Source organism: Podarcis pityusensis (assembly GCF_964106645.2).
Source record: "Podarcis pityusensis genome assembly, chromosome: 7".
NCBI classification, from domain to species: domain Eukaryota; kingdom Metazoa; phylum Chordata; class Lepidosauria; order Squamata; family Lacertidae; genus Podarcis; species Podarcis pityusensis.
In genome coordinates, this window is record NC_138031.1 from 81,767,414 (window position 1) to 81,785,101 (window position 17,688).

The window sequence follows — 17,688 nt, forward strand, 5'->3', positions numbered from 1 at the left end:
GTACCACTGTATATATTCTTCTAACCTGATCCTGCCCCCACCCCCACCCCGCAGGCTTCTCTAGGGGGCTCCTTTTTCTTTAGGGCTATCCAGCACACTCCCAACTAACGGTGCTTTTACTAACCAGGCCGCTACGAGAACTTGGCCCGCTTATTGCCATGGTGTGTGGAAGGAGGGTGTCGGGCCTGTAATAGCGGCGTCCCCTAAGGCACACTTACCTGAGAGTTTCCCACCGTATCAGCCTGGTTAAGGCTGCGCTGCATCGTAGCACCCCCTTGCACCGAACCGGACACATTGGCAAGCGGCGCGCGCATTCTTTAACCCAAGGAAACGGTCTTGTTTTCCAGCAGCGCCTGGTTGCAGTTCGCTTGCCCCACTAGTCTCCTCCACCTGAGTAAGCGGACAGCCCAGTTAGTACAGCATGAGGCTCTTAATCTCAGGGTGGCAGGTTGGAGCCCCACGTTGGGCAGGAGGGTCGGACTAGATGACCCTCGTGGTCCCTTCCAACTATGTGGTTCTGTGAAAGCAGATGGGTGAGCGTTGGGAGCCGGAGGGTCCTTTTCTCATGCTGCTTCGGTGGTGAAGTCGCTGAGATAATCTGTGACGCCTCTCCCACGTTTCTTATATGGGGGAAAATGAGTGTTTGTATGACTGAGTTAGTATATATGACACTTATCCTCTTTTTTAAAAACCTAAAATTGAAAGGCTCGAGGTAAGCACTATATGGGCACGATCCACTGGGAAGTTTTCTTGCGCTGGTCTCCTTTGGAGTGGCATTGCCCTTCGATTTCGATGTGCTCTTAAGGTTGAAGTCCTATATTATCTGAGGTTGGGAGTGAGCCCTGGAAGTCCGTGCGCCTTGCTTTTGACAAGGCTTGATAGGGTTGCACTAGAAGTGCTCCACGTTAGCTGGACCTTGCCTTGTACATGCAAATGAAATGCTAAAACGGTGCCCTCTTCGCCTCCCCATTCATTCCAATAGGAGTTATTCGCTCAGGAAACCCGCCTGCTTGCGCCCTGGGCCTTATTATTTTGCATTTGAAGCTGGCAGCGCGAGGAGGGAAACAGAAGAGCCTTCACCTGGCCAGCGAAAGGCGCAAAAACCCCAAACCCACCACGAAGGAAGGCCTGGTGCCTGACGTTAACCCTAAAGAAGACGGATCCTGTTTCACGGGAAAGGCCCAGGAATAAGCGCTTCTTTGTCTACCAACCTGCTCTTTGCCGCTACCCAGATTTTGGAACTAAGTCAATTAGGTTAATAACGATTAACATGGATATCACTACATATCTAGAGAAAGTGACGAGGAGGTGCGAGGCACAGTTGTTGTTTTTTCAGATGAGCTGTTGGAGTCTATTTTATTGCATTTTTAGTTTCAGATTGCCGATATTTGTATGTGGATCCGTATTTTTGAGATACGGATCGTTGGACACGATGGATTTCTTTGGCTTCATTGTTCTTCTATAGGCCGCCTTGAACGCGGCCCAAGGCGGCGCATAGAATTGAATGGCAGCTCAATCCAGCCCCAATCTGCTCAGAAGTGAGTTCAATTGGGCTTCGTTTATTATTTAGAATGTGATCCTAATACCCTGCATACCTGTGTAAGCAAGTCCAAAGACAGCTTTTAAAATACTGTAAGCTGTTTTGTCCTGGGAGGCGGGTCGGGAGAAACTCTGCGGCGATCTACTGGGGCCCTTTTGGCTTAAGCGCAGACCTCCCTCTCTGCTTGCGTAAAAGACGTCGTCGATTACTCAACAAAGACTTCGCCATAAAACTCGCAGGGCCGGAGGGAGCTGAGCGAAGTGAGACAATAGGGCGAAGTTGGTTGATGTGGCAATAATAATGCTTAGAGAAAGTGGGGTGGGGGGTGGGGGAAGCAGACGCACGACTCTCGACCATTTAATTGCTCCTTTTAAACCTGTTATTACGATGTTAACTGGTTAAGTATATATTGCTGCCTTTTATTGCCTTGATGTGACAAATTAAAACATACCCTTCTGAAAAGAGGCTTTCATTGGTGGAGGAAGAGGCAGGGGGAGGCGGGGGGCGACAGAGCTGTCAGGCTGAATTAATGGGGGGGACTTGCATTTTTTCCCCTTTGCGATTTTGCTGCTATTGCGTTTTTTGGAAGGGGGCGGGAAGAGTCCATCAGCCACAGTCGATTTCTGTTCTCTCTTTTTCTCGCGTCGCGAGGTAGCCTTCGACGCAGTTTATATATAGATCTGTGCAATCTGCATCATCTCTTTATTTATTGACCCGTGCCTTTCCATATATAAAGGCACTGCGTCTTTTCTCTCATTTCTCCTCGCGATCTTGCGCGTTACTCAAGGGCGAAAGGCGAATGCCTTTTCGCTCCTGAAGTGAGCTGGAGGTGGACGCCCTCAAAGATGTCAAGTGTGAACGTGGCACAGACATCTTCGCTTTGTAATGTGCTAAGAGAGAGTAGTGACCTGTCCAGGACTCACGCTGTTTAAAAGGGGGTATTAAAAGTGGTGAATTGAGATCTGAACTGGGAAAGCTCCGTTTACAAAAGGTGTGTTTGTTCCCAGAAGAGATTTTCCCACCTCGCCGCCCCGCGTAGTGAAACTCTCATAGTGAGATCTGAAAAAAAATGTCATCAGATCGTCAAAAATCCGTGAACAGAGAGGAATGGCTCTTTAATGGTTTTATCTTTTTTTTAAAAAATCGAGAAGGGCGAGTCCTTGTTTTGAACAATGAATGGCTGTATTATTTTCAAAGCAACGTTCAACACACGCACTTAAAAAAATAACGCCAAAAATCTCGACCATGGGGTGCTCAGACCTGGGGCGTTTCCTTTTAACACCTCTCACCCATTTTTTTGGAGGATGGGGGTCAAGCCTGAAAGCGGAACCGTTTATCTCTTCAGTTTCAAATAAAGTTCTTTAATTTTACACTCTGCAGTTTAAGTCACTCCTGTCGGAAGGCATGTCCTGCGCAGCTTACTCGAGAGCAAACGTTGTTGAATCCATTGAGCTCGGAGGCGCTTTGGCTTCCGAGTAAACAAGCACAGGATCGGTCTGCGCAGCTTAGACAAAGCGCGTGCCCCTCGATGCCCTCTGGCTTGTCGCTCCAAACAAGTAGGTCTCCACGGCCCTGTTGCTTCGCGTCCAGTTTCAGAATCCAGCTTCGGAAGTTGAGAACTTTAAATAACAATAAGAATAATATATTGTTTTTAAAAAGCAACCTTCTTCTCCCTCGAGAGAAGGAAGAGGAAGACGGGAGGCGCTCTCCTCAGCTCCTTCGGAGGACTTCTCTCCGCTCCGGCCGCGATCCGCTTTGAAGCCGTTTCTCTCTTCCCAGGACTAACTCGCTCTCTAGGAAGGGAGAAAGAAAACGACCCGATGAAGGAGACTGCCTTTGGCGGGGGCGCCGCCTTCAGCCACGCGGAGCAGCCAGAAGGACCTGCCCGGAGGAGGGAGGGGACGGAGGGCCGCGATGACATCCTAATGAAATCAGCTCGGAATCCATTACACGAGAGGATTAGCTAATTACCAGATCAGAGAGACGGAGAGGAAAAATAAATAAATATGCCTTTAAGTAACCGAAAGTAATTATAACCCCATTGTTGACGCTAACGATTAATAATTGATCGGATGTTCTACACAATGAAATGTCAGTTTATTCTCCTTTGGATGCGCATATGGCTATTTCTTTTAAGGAAGCGGGGCGGAGGTGGGGGAGGGGAATACCCTGTCAATAGGATCACAAACATTTTCCTTGGCATGGGGAACTTGGTTTCAGGCGAGGATCTCTCTTGTTCTGGGGAACTGAAAAGCTGGGTGCCTCCCTAGGCCCGTGGCCATCCAGACGGGTCTGGATTGCAGCTCCCATCGCCTCTGACCATTGGTCATGCTGGCTCAGGCTGATGGGAGCTGGAGCCAACGACAGCTGGAGGGTCACACTTTTGCCACCGGGCTGGGCAGGTATTCTGACTTTTGCTATTAGATTTAGCGCCTTATTTAACGGGAAGTTAAGACGCAAGGCTCGCTTTTAGCCCTGGGGAGATAATTCGGTTACATTCGCTCCTGCACAAATGCGCACAGACGCCTTTAAAAAGGAAGGGAGCTGTACTGCCACGTCTCATAGGAAACTGTTTTCCTATGTTCATGTCGTTTGTTCGGTTTCTGTTTAATATACAAGCCTTCCCCCGATTGGAGGCCTTACAGGGAGAGTGGGGCGCACTGGTGCAGCTGCCTGCAAATGAAGGGCGGGTGATGTGGGGGGGGGGAGGATTTGGGCCTCTTAGAAGTAGCAGGTAGCTCACGGCGCACAATATATATAATAAAATATCTCCTATATAGCACCCAACGCCGCTAAAACCCTCGTGGGATGGTTCTCTTCGCCCTCGTCTCAAGGGCAAAGTTCCCATAGGTTTGAACGGCAGCCAAGGATAGGGTGCAATTGCGTCACTGAGAAGCGCATACCGTCGGAGAGCAACGATGGGGGGGCGGTTTTGCTTGCTGTCGGGCACGTAGCCACCCCCCCCCCCGCGCGCGCGCGCACTCCTGGCACATCTGCTTAAGCCTTAAGGGGGGAAAATGATGCAAAATAATGAATCGCGCGCATGGCGAGGCTTCAAAACAGAGGAAAGCTTCCAAGCTTCGAGAATGCCATTGCTTTGATTTATTTTATTATTTTTAACCGCGGGGTTGTGCGGGAGCGTCCTGACGTTATGTGTGCATTTTGAACAGTCAGAGGAGTTCCGTCAGATGAGTAGCTCTAAAGGTGTTTCCAAATTCTTGCCTCGCTTTACTCTTTCCTATTTCAGAATCTGATTCTGAGTCTTCTCCTGTTTCCCTCCAGTTCCCCGCTTCCTTCTCCCCGCCGCCAGCTCTTCGTGGGGACGGCGGACGCGTGCTTTCAGCACGCCTCACCCACCCAAAATAAATTACGTGTTCATCCAGTGAGCATCCTTCGATAGGTTGGAGAAAGTGTGGGCAGATAGGTAGCCCCTTCCTTGGCATGTTTACTCGGAAATAAGTCCCACTTGGTGCAACGGGACTTACTCCCGGGTAAGTGTACATAAGATTGCAGCCTTAATCCTTATTGTTAATAAGCAGCAAAGCCTTGAGCTGTTAATTGGATTTCGGCTTCTCTTTTCTGACGCCCGGCTATTAGCTGTGACGTTTCTCATGTATTTGTTAAGGACTTGTGTTCCGCTTTGTGCTTGGCTCAGCGCGGCCGAAGAGGAACGCCCCCACTCCAGACACTTCTGTATCTGAAGAAGTGTGCTTGCACACGAAAGCTTATACCAAGAACTAACTTAGTTGGTCTTTAAGGTGCTACAGGAAGGAATTTTTCTATTTTGCCCCCACTCCAGTTTAGGGATCCCTCCCCATCCCCAGAGGCGAAAAGCCCTGGTGGCCTGCAGTCTCTCTCTCTCTGTGCGAGGTTGGGGCATGGCTGGGAAATAAAGAGGCGACACCGATTTAACCTCCTGCGACGGCTGGCCTTGCATGCTGCTAACAATGCATCTTTGAAAATCCCCAGCGGCGCGATCCACCAGCTTTCAAAGCTGATATCGTTGGCGTTTGCAAACTTATCGGTTTTCACATTCGCTAGAAGCAACCCCATAGGACTTCGCGTTCGCGTAAACGCGCGCAAGGTCAAGTCTGCGAGTCCCATTGAACTGAATGGCAGTCTATCCTCCAGTAAACGAGCGAGCGATTTGCGGACAGGTTTCCGAGCGAGAAGCCCCAGATACCGAAAAGGCTCCCAGAGGCTTGATGGCTACAGACCTCTTGCTGGTGCAAGGCTGCCTGCACACCAGACATTTACAGCGCATTTAAAGCACACGCGCTCCAAGAACCCAGGCAGCTGTAGTTTGCCCCTCGCAAAGTTGCAAAGCCCAGCACCCTGAACAGACTACAATTCCCAGAATTATTGGAGGGGTGTGCATGCGCTTTGAATGCACGCCGTGCGCGCAGCCCTGTGTACAGACGTTGAATTTAGCTCTGCCCCTGCAATCGTGAGCTTGCCCGCGGGAGCAAATCCCTCTCGGTCTCCTTTGAAATAAACAAGCAAGTCAACACAAAGCAAACAAAAACAAGCAAACGACGTCTGACCAAGGAAGTGAAAGGCGAGCGGAGGAAGACGCGTCCTGCCCTCGCCAGTTCTTGCCCCCGCCCGCCTCACTGCAAGGCAAACAAGCCCTCCCTTCTTGCCAGCAACTGCTGACATTTGTAGGCAGCAAAGGAAGGAGCAGTACAGAGATGGGGCGAGGGGGTGTGTTATATCATATCTCCCCCTTACTGGACCGCAGCTAGCCCAGTCTGACCATTTGTCCGAGTCCTGGTGATGTAAGGCGGGTGTGTGTGTGTAGGTGTAGACCTTTTACCTGCCTGGCAAGGTCGCATTTCGCGAAGCAAAAGGCTACCTCGACTGCTACAGCTTCATGCAAGCACATTAAGAGGAGCCCGGTTGGATCAGGCCTACGTGCGCGCAAGTAGGAAGCGCAAACTGAAAACTGGGCGAGTTGGAAAAGTTGGGAAGGGTCGCAGCGAGAGAAACAGGAGGGGAAATGTTTGTTTGGGGTTTGAATCTGTTACTCATAGTAGCAATAATAATAATAATAATAATAATAATAATAATAATAATAATAATAATATTCCAAGGAAGGGACTCAATGGGTTTTCAATAGCATGTGCACCACCAAGAACAGCAGGCCAGTATTTGCACGATTTCCTTTTGGATTTACATTACTCTGTTTCTGTTGTTTACTCTTCAGTAGGTATGGCAGTTTAGCTCTCCTTTCGTTTATCTTAGCGTAGAATTCAGCTGGAATCTCTCCTGCACAAGCCTCCATTTCGTAATGTTCCAGTAAGACCTTGCAGAGGAGCTTTAAACGGCGCCAAACTTCCGCTTAAATGAATGGGGCATGCGCAAGATTTTACTCGCGTTCAGCCAATGAGGGCTTCGCGTTCATTTATACCTTTTAATATCTAACGCGATATCGTTTCAGCTCATCACAGTGGGGGGCTTGCGCAGGAGAACTTCCCGATGGATGCACCTTAATTGCTATTTAATAAATCGGTTTGATTTGGGCGAGGCGGTGGAGACTGAATCCATTGCAACGAGATAGTAATTCACATCTCTCTCTCTCTCTCTCTCTCTCTCTCTCTCTGTGTGTGTGTGTGTGTGTGTGAATGTGAAGTAGATTATACCAAAACCGTTGGATGTGACAGGCAAAGAGGGAAATGTTTCAAAGCCAGCTGCCCAAAGTCTTTCGACTTTTCCTTCCAGAAAAAGAAATCCCAGGTCTAAATTCTAGCAAGGGGTGAGTAAATTATGGAAATCTTAGATAATTCTTTGGGCGTATAAACATCAAAGGAGAGTCGTTAGCTTTCCTAATCTCTGCCACAGAATGGATTTTCAAAATAAAATAAAATAAAATAAAATAAAATATAAAACCAACTGAAATGTACATGTTATCCAACAGAGAACCTGGTGTATAATAAGGCGAAGAAGGGAGGAGAGAGAGAGAGAGAGAGAGAGAGAGAGAGAGAGAGAGAGAGAGAATATCCACGCTATGGGAGCAGGAAGCTCCCATTCAAAGGTCGCCGCGAAAGGGAGCGCGGGATAATTTTACACTTTTCTCCTTTAGAATAATAATCTGACAGATACGATGGAATTGTTGGCATCTATATCGCCCATCTGCCCGAAGGCACTATATTCCCTCAAAAGAGCTTTAGCCTGAAAAAATATATATCACATATAAAAATTACGCTGAGTAGTATTTAAATACAAAACTGTATTAAACCCACAAGTTACCCGTTATAAAGCCAAAAACACAACAAATTCACAGCTTCGTTTGAAGCCTGCTGCGGCCAGGGATAGAAATATCAGCCAGTTGCTGAGAGCACCATTCGCCAGGGAAGTTCTCCTGCGCACGCCCCATCGAAATGAACGGGACGTGGGCAAGAGGACTCGCGGGGAAACCTAATGGAAAAGCGTGGTTCGTTTCAAGTGAGGCTTGCACAGGAGAACTGCCCCCCTCGGCTGACCCTCTTAACATTCTGCACTGAGAAATTTGAAATGTCACATAGAAAGGATCTTATAATCCTAAATAAAGAAATAAAAAGTATAGATGGGAAGAAATAAAATTTTAGATAAAGGAGGCAGGCAAACAGATTTGGTTTGTGTCAGAATTGCTGTAAAGAAGAAACACTTTAGGAATGGGTTGGAAGTCTAGACCGAATTGGGAATAGCTCTGGGGGTGGGAATGGGGGAGGCCAGAATCACTCAGATAAATAGACCCCATTATTGCTGGACCACCATCCAAACCTGTGCTAAAATATTGTCCCAAAATATTTACTTTGAACTCAGTTCTGGTGACATCAGTGAAAACTTTAACAATTGGGTGATTTTAGGATTGCAACGTAGAGTATGAATATTTTAAAATTATTATTATTATTTTAAATGTTGCTTTCTACACACACACACACACACACACACACACACACGGCAGCCACCTGCCCAAGAGAGCTGTCTTTTGGTTAGGCTACTTTGTTTACTTAGGGGGAAGGTGATGAGGATGATGTTGTTGTTGATGATGATGATAAGCAAATACATTCTGGTAACAACATAAGCTGTAGGTAACCTTCTGTAATTACACCACAGACATGCACGCAGATTCCACTCTTTATCCAGTTAACATTCCCCAGGCTGAACCCTGAAGTATCTAAGATCACTTTCAAATGCCCTTTCTAACAAGCCCCTGAGCAGGAGGCCACTAATTTTCAGCGAACAAAAAGCCACTGGAGAGAGCCCCGTTTGTCAATATCAACTGGTCGAGCAATTTCCCATCTTCAGACACATCGGCCTATCTGAGCTGGCAGATGTTTAGACAAGATTTTATAAATTGTTCAATATCAGCCCGTAATGAACCCCAACTGACCATTCCAAAGCAGCTAAAAGCACCCAGGATCTCCCCTGCTGGGATCTAATAATGCTCTCACGCTGGAACATTATTAATCATGGAATAAAATAGATGAGCCTCTTGAAAAATAAGTGTATGATTGATTAAAGGGCAATCTAAGAAGCTATTATTCTTGTTTTATAACCGTAAGTTATATTCACTCAATTTATCTTTGAGGGAGAAAATAAATGGTTGTTTGTCTCCTTATTGAAATTATATTATAAGGGAATTCTCATTATTCGGTGGGGGGGGGGGAGGGATTGAAGTGATGGTTTAGCTTTTTTTTTAACCTAATGGTGAATCTCTTAAGTGATTACCACATTATAGATATATTTTTTTAAGAAGTGGGATATTTTCCTTTTTTTTTTTTTACTTTCAAGTGTTTTGTATCTCTTGATAAAAATGAAACACAAATCTTCACTTAGAGTGCAAGTAAATATGGCATTTTGAATTAAGAATTCTAGCACTAAATACAACAGGATATACAATACTAATCTTTTAAAAATGTAAATTGTATATAGTCCAGTGCAACAGATTCACTCTGAAGGTTTTTATTGTCCTGCAATATATACGTTCAACAGGTTTAATTAGCCACATTGCTAAATATATTTTAAATATTTAAGAAGTTACCTTAGGCAACTGTAACAGTGATATTTTATAAATTATCATGAATTACAAAAAAAGATAAATACTAAAAATGAACAAAAAAAGGCCACCACCTTATTGTAGACTAATCTGTTTTTATTTACAATTAAAGATATAAATTAGTAAAGAATTCTCGTTAAACAACGAGGGATTGTATAACCATCAATGTCTCAAATAAAAACCAGGCATAATTTATTTACAAAAGAGTTGGGATTCCGTTGCAATACAACTTGCATAAATTACTAGAAGCTCTCATATCATTACAAAAATAAATATCAAATTTGTTTCCACTTTGTAAGTACTCAAGTTCTTCAGTCATGGTTTATTTAATTAATTGCTACTGTATGTATCTTTTACAAAGTGTTTGTACAATAAATCCTATCACACCTACAGAATATAGATATATATAGATATATATATATATACCGTGGCAATAAGCTGATCAATTCGAGATATCCTGAGAAAAAACAGATTTGCTTCTTTCTTTCTTTCATTCATTCTTTCTTTTTAAGTCACATATACATTGGGGAGAACTAGACTATACCAGTAAACTCACATAATGTCCAGCAAAATTCTGGTTTAACAATTAGAGAGAGTCTGTAGATTTAATAGTGCTCTGTGGTCTTCTTTTATACAGTGGCACAAGATGTGATCCAGATTTAGAATTTTGTTAGAGATAGATAGATTAGCTTGGGGAGAGATGATGGCTTGTTGACTTTTCTCAAAGCAATTGTGACACCTACCTGTGGACCAAGGAAAACACCAGATCATCCACAATCTTTCAGTTACACGCGGCGTGTTAAAAATGGAAGGCAAACTAAAACGCTTTTTCTTTTCTTTTCAGCATAGGAGGATTAGGCTTGGGTTCTGTTCTGCCCCCCCCCCCCCCCGTGGGGGTGGGAAATGGTTGGCCACAAGATATTCTTTAATCCTAACTATAGCAGCGATTTGGAAATAAATGGGGAAACAGAGGCAATTCATGCAGACACTATGTTCTCTTTGGAACCCAGCCAGGATTTATCTCATTTTCCTTCTCTGCTGTTTAAATGTATATAAGCATGCTAACTAAAATCACTCTTTATTTTGATTCACAACTATTAGAATTGCATGTTTATAAAGATGCCTTAAGGGGCATTTGAGCAGGGAAATCTTCTGTACAGCACCCGAAGCATTGAATCAGTGCAATCATGTTCTTTTATTTGGCATGCTGATATACATTTCAAATAGTACAGAGGGACAATGAGATGAATTCTGGCTGGCTTCCAAGGGGAACACACAACTATCCGCCCATATATTTCGACGGGGCCTTATGTAGGAGGAGTTCCCAATCTACTGCAGTTGCAATTTTCCAATAATAATTTGGGGAAATAAAAAAAAACACCCTATGGTTTAAATATTTATTGAAAATACACAACTTTCATTTTTTTTTTAAAAAAAGCAAGAGGCTTGTGTGAAATAATTGAACTGATTTCTCCAAAAACATTAAAAAACACACACAAAAAAGAAGGGTGAAAATGCAATAGGCTTTTCTTTTTGTAATAATGCTCTTTTGGTAATGGAGCAAGAAATTAACATTAAGCAAATTTGCAGGCTGAGCAATATGTTTCTGGAGCTGATGCCAAATGATCCTCCTAAGCGGTGTAACAGAATAGAAGGAGAAAGAAGGAGAAAAGGAGCTGGTCTCACTTACTTGCCTGGCTGCTGTGTGATTGCACTTCTATAGGTATGGTTGTAGTCCTACTGTGCACACTTCAGTGGGGTCTGTCAAAATAGAAGCGTCAGTTAGTCACAGGACACAGCTGGCTAACTAGATTATACACTCTGGGCACAGCCTAGCTCCCTCTTGCACAAAACCCCAGCACAGCCCTTGGAAGGCCTTTTCTTGAGCTGGCATTTCTCAGCGGATCTGGGAGTTAACTCGTTCGAAGGGCCAGCATTCTTAATTACTTGTTTTAAATTTAGCATAACTTGTAGCAATGTCTCAGACCAATAATGGAACTTTGAAGGAGACAGACAACTGAAGCTGCAATCCTAAATGAATTGCCTTTAGATTCGGTCCCATTCTACTCAAGGGGGGGGGGGTTACTTCCGAGTAAATATACTTGGGCACAAGCTATCAGACTTCTCTCTGCTTCACACTGTACTGTGTTTCTTCTCTCTCCCAAACCTGAAACTGTTCTCTTTTTTTGCTTGGGAATATTGCCAAAACAATATTCACCCTTGCTGTTATTTCTCCCCTCTTAGCAATATTTCTGCAAATATTTTCAGATTATATACAGGTTCAAGGGGTTTTTAGTGATTTTTAGAGGCATTTTAATTACACGGAGCAATTTATTTACATTATGTTCCTAATCACATTCATAACTGGAAGGCAAATCTCAGCGTTTTCTGTTAGATCCTCTTCTTCAGAGGCCTGACCACAGCTTCGGGCTGCAATCCCACACAAAAGGGCTGCTTTGACAACAACAACAACAAAATTAAAATCTATGGAATTCCAAGCAGAAGAACTGTGACCTGGATTGCAGCTTCGAAAAAGAGTTTTGTACCTGGACTGTCAGAAACCACCATTGCCTTCTTGCTTGTAGCACCCACCTTATTGTGATTTTTTTTGGGGGGGGTAGGGTAAATTTGCGCCCCACATTATTCCTTAGTAGAAAAGAAAACCTAGCCAGCAAACACCTACCTTTTTTGGAGTCTGGATTGGAAGGCTTGTAATGTTGTTCTAGGTGGCTCGCGATGGTTTTCAAAGAGTTCTCCGAGCCCTGCTTGTGCACCGAGCTACTGCCGCCTCCGCCGCCGCTGCTTAAGACCGTCTGACTTAGCCCCTCGCTGGAGGCCACCGTGGCTGAGTTGTACCTCAGGATGCCCTGACCCTGGAGGGCGTTGAAGTTCCCATAGTTTGTGTAGTTGCTATAAAAAGGCGAGGTGTAATAAATATGCCTCCCCAGGAGAGAGGAGGGCGAGTAGGCAGCGTTGTGCGGGGTGGAAGAGGGCGGCACCGACGGCTGGCAGCTCTGGCCCAGGTTGTGCGGGTGGTGAGGGTGGTGGTGGTGGTGCTGAGGGTGCTTAAGGTCCGAGGTGGCGATTTCCGCCAGCGACCACAGCTTGGGCTTGCTGGCCGGCGTGGTTTGCGAAGCCGCCGTCGGGGCCATGCGGGCGTCCAAAGCGGCTTTGTTGGCGTTGCGCGCGGAGTCCTCGGCGTGCGGGTGACCCAGCAGAGGGGCTTCCACCCCGGTGAGAGGGGAGGAGGTGACGGGCTTGGAGGGAAGACCCCTGTCCGCCGCTGCCTCGTCGTCGTCCTCCTCCTCGTCGTCGTCCTCCTCCTCCTCCTCGACGTCGTCCTCGTCCTCGTCGATCTCCTCGTACTTGTCCTTGCACTCCGAGCCGGACTCGCAGAGCGGGTCCCCGGCGCCGCAAGGGGCCTTCTCGCCGTCCGATTCGGCCGAGCAGGAGTGGTCGGTGAGCGAGTCCACCTGCAAGCTGATCCCTGCGGCAGAGAACCAGGGGAACCGTCAAGGAAACCAGGCGGAGGCACCGGCTGCAGCAGCAGCGGGAGGAGGAGAGCGCAGCACCCCGTCTCCTAAACCTCAGGCTCCCCGCCACCCCCAAAACAGGTGGCAAACAATCGGAGCATCTCCTGCTCCCCACTCCAGGGCCCCCCAGAGATGATCTCCTGCGAAATCTCCTCGGATCCATAGGCCTCTTGAGGGCATCTTAGCTTCCACCATAGGTGGATCGGACGGCCCGGCCGTGGGGTCAGGTGTCGGCATAAGGCACAAGCTTGAGATAGGAGCCAAGGTCCCTTCGAAGCCCCCTCCCCAATAAAATATTTGAGTGGGCTTGGCCCGCCCAAAGATGATGGCCATTGCCTTTCAAATGGTGTGCCTGCCCCGCTACTTGTGATCGCTTATGTGTGGCAGGGCTTACTTGCCCCCCCCCAAAAAACCCCACATTTTATTGAGAAGCGGCCTTCAGCCTCCTCTGCTCCCCCGTCGTGTGCTTCTGCTACAAATAATCCTCGTCCTCATCTCCTTTCCAAAGCCGCTGCAAGCACTGCCCGAGACAATGTCCCTGAAGCGCTCCGAAGGCTTGAGATCCTTCAAGCCTGTTTACCTGGAAGCGGGATAACTACCGCGGTTTACACGGCCTTTTCCCGAGGCAAGCGCCTACGGGGAAGCAAGCTTCACTCCGCTCCGTGGCGCTTACTTCGCAAGGAACGGCGTTCCCCGCTGTCTTTAAAAGAGAAAGTGCAGGGGCGGCGGCGGCGGAATCCCTGGGGATGAATGTGGAAGATGCGCGCAATGCAATGCGTGGATGCTGCCCCTCCAGCCTGGAATAATCCCCCCCGCGCGCACATACACACACTTACCTCCGAGTAAGCCCCACTGAACTCCGAGGTAGACCTGCACCGGGTCGGGCTGCAGGGCTCCTTGCAGGCCCATGATCTGCCTCCCTGCCCCACGAAACCAGCCTGTTCCTCCCTCACCTTCATCCTCGGCCGACGTCTCGTTGCTGTCGCGGCCTTTGTCCGACGGCAGCGCCTCCTCTTCCTTGCCGCGGATCCCGCCGCCGCCGCCGCCGCCGGCGTCGAGGTCCTCGTCCTCGTCCTCGCTCTTGTTGCGCGGCGCCCAGGTCATCTTGTTCTCCTTCTTGAGCCTCCTCCTGGCGTTGGCGAACCAGGTGGAGACCTGCGTGAGGGTCATCTTGGTGATGATGGCCAGCATGATCTTCTCGCCTTTGGTGGGGTAGGGGTTCTTGCGGTGCTCCTGCAGCCAGGCCTTCAGCGTGGCCGTGGCGTCCCGCGTGGCGTTCTTGCGGTATGCGGGGTCGTTCAGCTGGTAGGGGTAGGCTGGGCTACCGTAAGGGTGGTAGCTGATGGCCCCGCTCATGCCCGTCGCGTGGGCATCGTAAGGGGAGCCCTGCCAAGCACAAAAGCAAGGGCGTTAGGCATTTCGGAAGAGCTGGCAGCCACCAGCTAGCAGGCAACGCCACGGGAGCGACTATTACATTTTACACTAATGTAATGCAATCACTCTAGCGAACAATGTTATTATTTCTTAATTGTAGTGCCGAGCACTCCTGCATTATTATAACTCAAGAAGAAAAAAATAAAGTATCCAGAGGGCTTTCGAATCCCTTCTTTCCTCTGAAAACTGCTGATGTCTTCGTCTTCGTTGCAGTTTATTGCAATTCAACGCAGACATTTTTATTTTCTCCCTCCAAAGGCCCTACAGGTAGTTTCTTAAAATGATAGCTTTCTACTTTTCCTCTCCCCTCTCCTCCTCCTCCTCCGCCTCCACACATGGTTGCAACGATATTTCCTCTGTTGCCATACAGGAAAGAGAGAGAGAAAGAGAGAGAGGAGAGAGAGAGAGAGACAACAAAGCCCCCCACTTAGCAATTCACTTCGCTAATGCATTGCAAATCCAATTTGCAAACCAGAAGATATGCACCGTTTCGAATTGGTCAAATGCGATATAATTAGCATTTTAATTCGCCCTTTAAACGTTTAAATTGCGCTGATTTAAAGTCTGCATAATACGAGGGTGAGGAGAGAGAAGAGAAAGGGGGGGGGGGAGAGGAATTAGCTGAGCCAACTTGATAACTTTCGGAGTCGGTCCAGGAAACCAAGCTAAACACAGCGCTCCGAATGTACCTAATGTTCCTAAATAGCCCGGGAACAATAAGGCTTGGCAACTTGCGACTGCTTTTCTTCTGCCACGAGAAAGTCAAACAGAGGAGCGTTTGAGATCGGCTCCCATTATCCTAAATAAAGATCGCCAGGCTGGGAGAAAAGGTGCGGGGGGGTGGGGAGAGGGAGAGTCGACTCCAGCCAAAGGCGCTCGATCTGATATCTCTTGTGTAGTGAAACAAAACGAACCCTTTGCCCCACTTTCCCAGGACCAATTGGCTCCGCTAACTTTAATCCTTCGTCGGTTTCCAATAGCTGCAAAAACACGCGCGATCGCCAGCACAGACGTGCTCGGAAGGAAGCGCGAGTTGGAGGTGGAAATCCGTCCGAAGAGGAGCCCTCTCTCTTCTCTCCCCCAGCAACAAATAAATAAAAATAAATAAAAATAAACAACACCTTTAATCGAGTTTCAGCTTGGACTCCTTTCCATCGTTAGAAAGCCCCCCGCCCCGGTAAATCACACAGATTTCTAAATATATATATGAGAGAGAAGCGCTAAAGAGATCGAAGGGAAAAGCGGGGGAGGATACGGGTGTCAGAAAATGAAAGTGAGCGAGGAGAAAAGAATAAAGGAAATAAATTGGCAAGGGAAAGAAGAGAGGGAGATGGAAAGAAGGGAAGGAAAGGGGGAGGGAGAGGGGAATGAGAAGATGGATAACGAAGCGAAGCAACGAAAGAGGGGAAAGCGAAGGAGGAAAGTCGAGAGAAGCGCAGCGAGGCTGCCTCGGAGGAGGAGCGCTTCCGTGTGTGTGCCTAACGCGGGTTGCCCGGCGTGGTGCATCCCCACGACCCCCCAGCCTAGCCCGGGCAGCCTCGGCGCTGCGAGCGGGGGAAGCGATGGAGGAGGAGGATGAAGATGGAGGCGGCTGGCGCCGGCGGTGGTGGGCTGTCCGGTCCGTTACCCACCATGTAGGAGGGGAATCCCGTGGCCGGGTCGGTGGAGTACTGGAGCGGGCTGCTGAAGCCGGTGGCTGCCGCTTGGGCGGTGAAGGCGGCGGATCCGGGGTAAGGGCTGAACGCCGAGCCCGAAGACGACCTGGCCAGCTCTTCGCTCCGGGGCGCCGCCAGCGCCGACGCCCCGTAAGCCGGGCACGAGTAGAGCGCCAGCGAGCCCGGGGGCTGGTAGAGGTAGCCCTGAGGGTAGGACATGGCTGGCCCACGGGCAGCGAGCGAGCGAGGAAGGGGCCTGGGCTGAGGCGAGCGGAGGACGACTGCGGGCGCTTCAGCTACGGGCGCCGCCGCCCGCTCGCTCGCTCGCTGCAGCCGCTGAGGAGCTCACAGCGTCCCCTCCATAGGCGGGAGGAGCGCGAGCCAAAAGGAGAGCTCGGCGCGAGGCTGAGGGAAAGCCTCTCGCACGTCCCGGGAGCGCGCGCGCGCTCGCCCGCGCTCCTGCTTTCCCACGCAGAAGTCACCCGCGGCTGCTGCTGCTGCAAGAGGAGGAGGAGGAGGAGGAGGAGGCGGCGGGCATCTGGGCAAGAGGAGCGCGCGGGAAAATGGAGGCGGAGGAGCGGGAGGAGGAGGAGGCGTCTTCCCCAGCCCGGGCGGGGAAGGGGCGGCCGAGCAGAGCGCGCGTGAGGCAAAAGCAGCCTCGACCAGGCTCCGCCAGGCAAGCGGCCGCCGCGACGGCCGGCCAGCCCCGGCGGCTCGTCTGGTCGGCGCGCTCGCGAGCCGCCCCCCTTGAGGCGAGCGAGGCGAGCTTTCCCCCCCGGCGCCCGGCGCGACCAGCTTTTGGCGCGGGCATAAGGGAGTCTGCGAGGCGAGGAGTTTTGTGAGGAGAGGAGTTTCGCCGGGGCATTGGCAAGGCGAGCTGTCCGTCAGGGCGGCTCATTTGCATGCGGAGGAGGACACGCCCCTCGCCCGGCTTCTTACCCACCGAAGGAAGGCAGGAAGAACTGGGGCGGGACTCCCGGCCAGCGAGAGAACGTGGAATGAAGCCCCGCCCCCGGCGCCTGAAGGGAGGAGGAGAGAGAGCGCGCGCGAGGGTGGGCCGCTGGGGCTGCGGCTGAAGAAGCTGGCCGGGCGCCGGGCGACCAAAGGCGGCCTTGTCTCGTGTTCCGCACCTCCTCCCGCCCGCCCGCCGGCCGGCCGGGCCTGGAGGTTATATAGCGTCACGTGGTCGCAGAGCTGCGCCGAGGGAGGGAGGCCGGGAGGGCTCCGAGGTGTTCCTCGCAGGCACGAGGCGCGGGCCTCGCAACGGGCATGCGCGCCTTCCGGCTTCGGACTAGCGCAGCTCCGGGCTGATCGTGCCTCGCCGTGCGTCAAGGAAGAGAGTTGCGATCCTATGCCCGCTGGCTTCCGCGGGGATTCCGAAGAGACGCGCCCAGGGGGAGGGCGGATGAAGCGCTTTGCAAGGCGCGATCTTAAAAATCTGGGCAGCCTGGAGTCGGAAGGAAACCCCGAATGGCTCCGTGGGGA

General features: G+C 49.6%; 1 protein-coding gene and 1 long non-coding RNA gene across 6 annotated transcripts in view; one reads left to right on the forward strand and one right to left on the reverse strand.

The window, feature by feature from the left end:
- The window catches only part of LOC308482196, a 349,785-nt gene that overhangs the window by 15,903 nt on the left and 316,194 nt on the right, over positions 1–17,688 (forward strand). The window lies entirely within an intron of this gene.
- On the reverse strand, positions 2,631–16,598 carry IRX2 (iroquois homeobox 2). Of its 5 annotated transcripts, none has more exons than XM_081014861.1 (5): positions 16,180–16,598; positions 13,951–14,500; positions 12,265–13,068; positions 11,276–11,342; positions 2,631–3,333 (listed from the first exon to the last, which is right to left on the reverse strand). In XM_081014861.1, the coding sequence occupies exons 1-4, from the start codon at positions 16,420–16,422 to the stop codon at positions 11,299–11,301; spliced, it is 1,641 nt and encodes a 546-aa protein (XP_080870987.1). In that variant the 5' UTR covers positions 16,423–16,598; the 3' UTR covers positions 2,631–3,333; positions 11,276–11,298. The 5 variants fall into 5 exon arrangements, with proteins under 5 accessions (XP_080870987.1, XP_080870985.1, XP_080870986.1 ...); XM_081014859.1 differs by having other exon boundaries at positions 11,272–11,342; positions 16,180–16,597; XM_081014860.1 differs by lacking the exon at positions 2,631–3,333 and adding an exon at positions 9,472–10,324.

What these genes read in the sequence shown, in the direction of transcription:
- IRX2 (XM_081014861.1), bottom strand. Translation starts at nt 16,422, where the DNA reads ATGTCCTACCCTCAGGGCTACCTCTACCAGCCCCCGGGCTCGCTGGCG. An exon ending in CGGGATTCCCCTCCTACATG is followed by an intron (nt 14,501 to 16,179) that starts GTGGGTAACGGA and finishes TGTGCTTGGCAG; the next exon opens with GGCTCCCCTTACGATGCCCA. An exon ending in TCAGTGGGGCTTACTCGGAG is followed by an intron (nt 13,069 to 13,950) that starts GTAAGTGTGTGT and finishes TCTCTGCCGCAG; the next exon opens with GGATCAGCTTGCAGGTGGAC.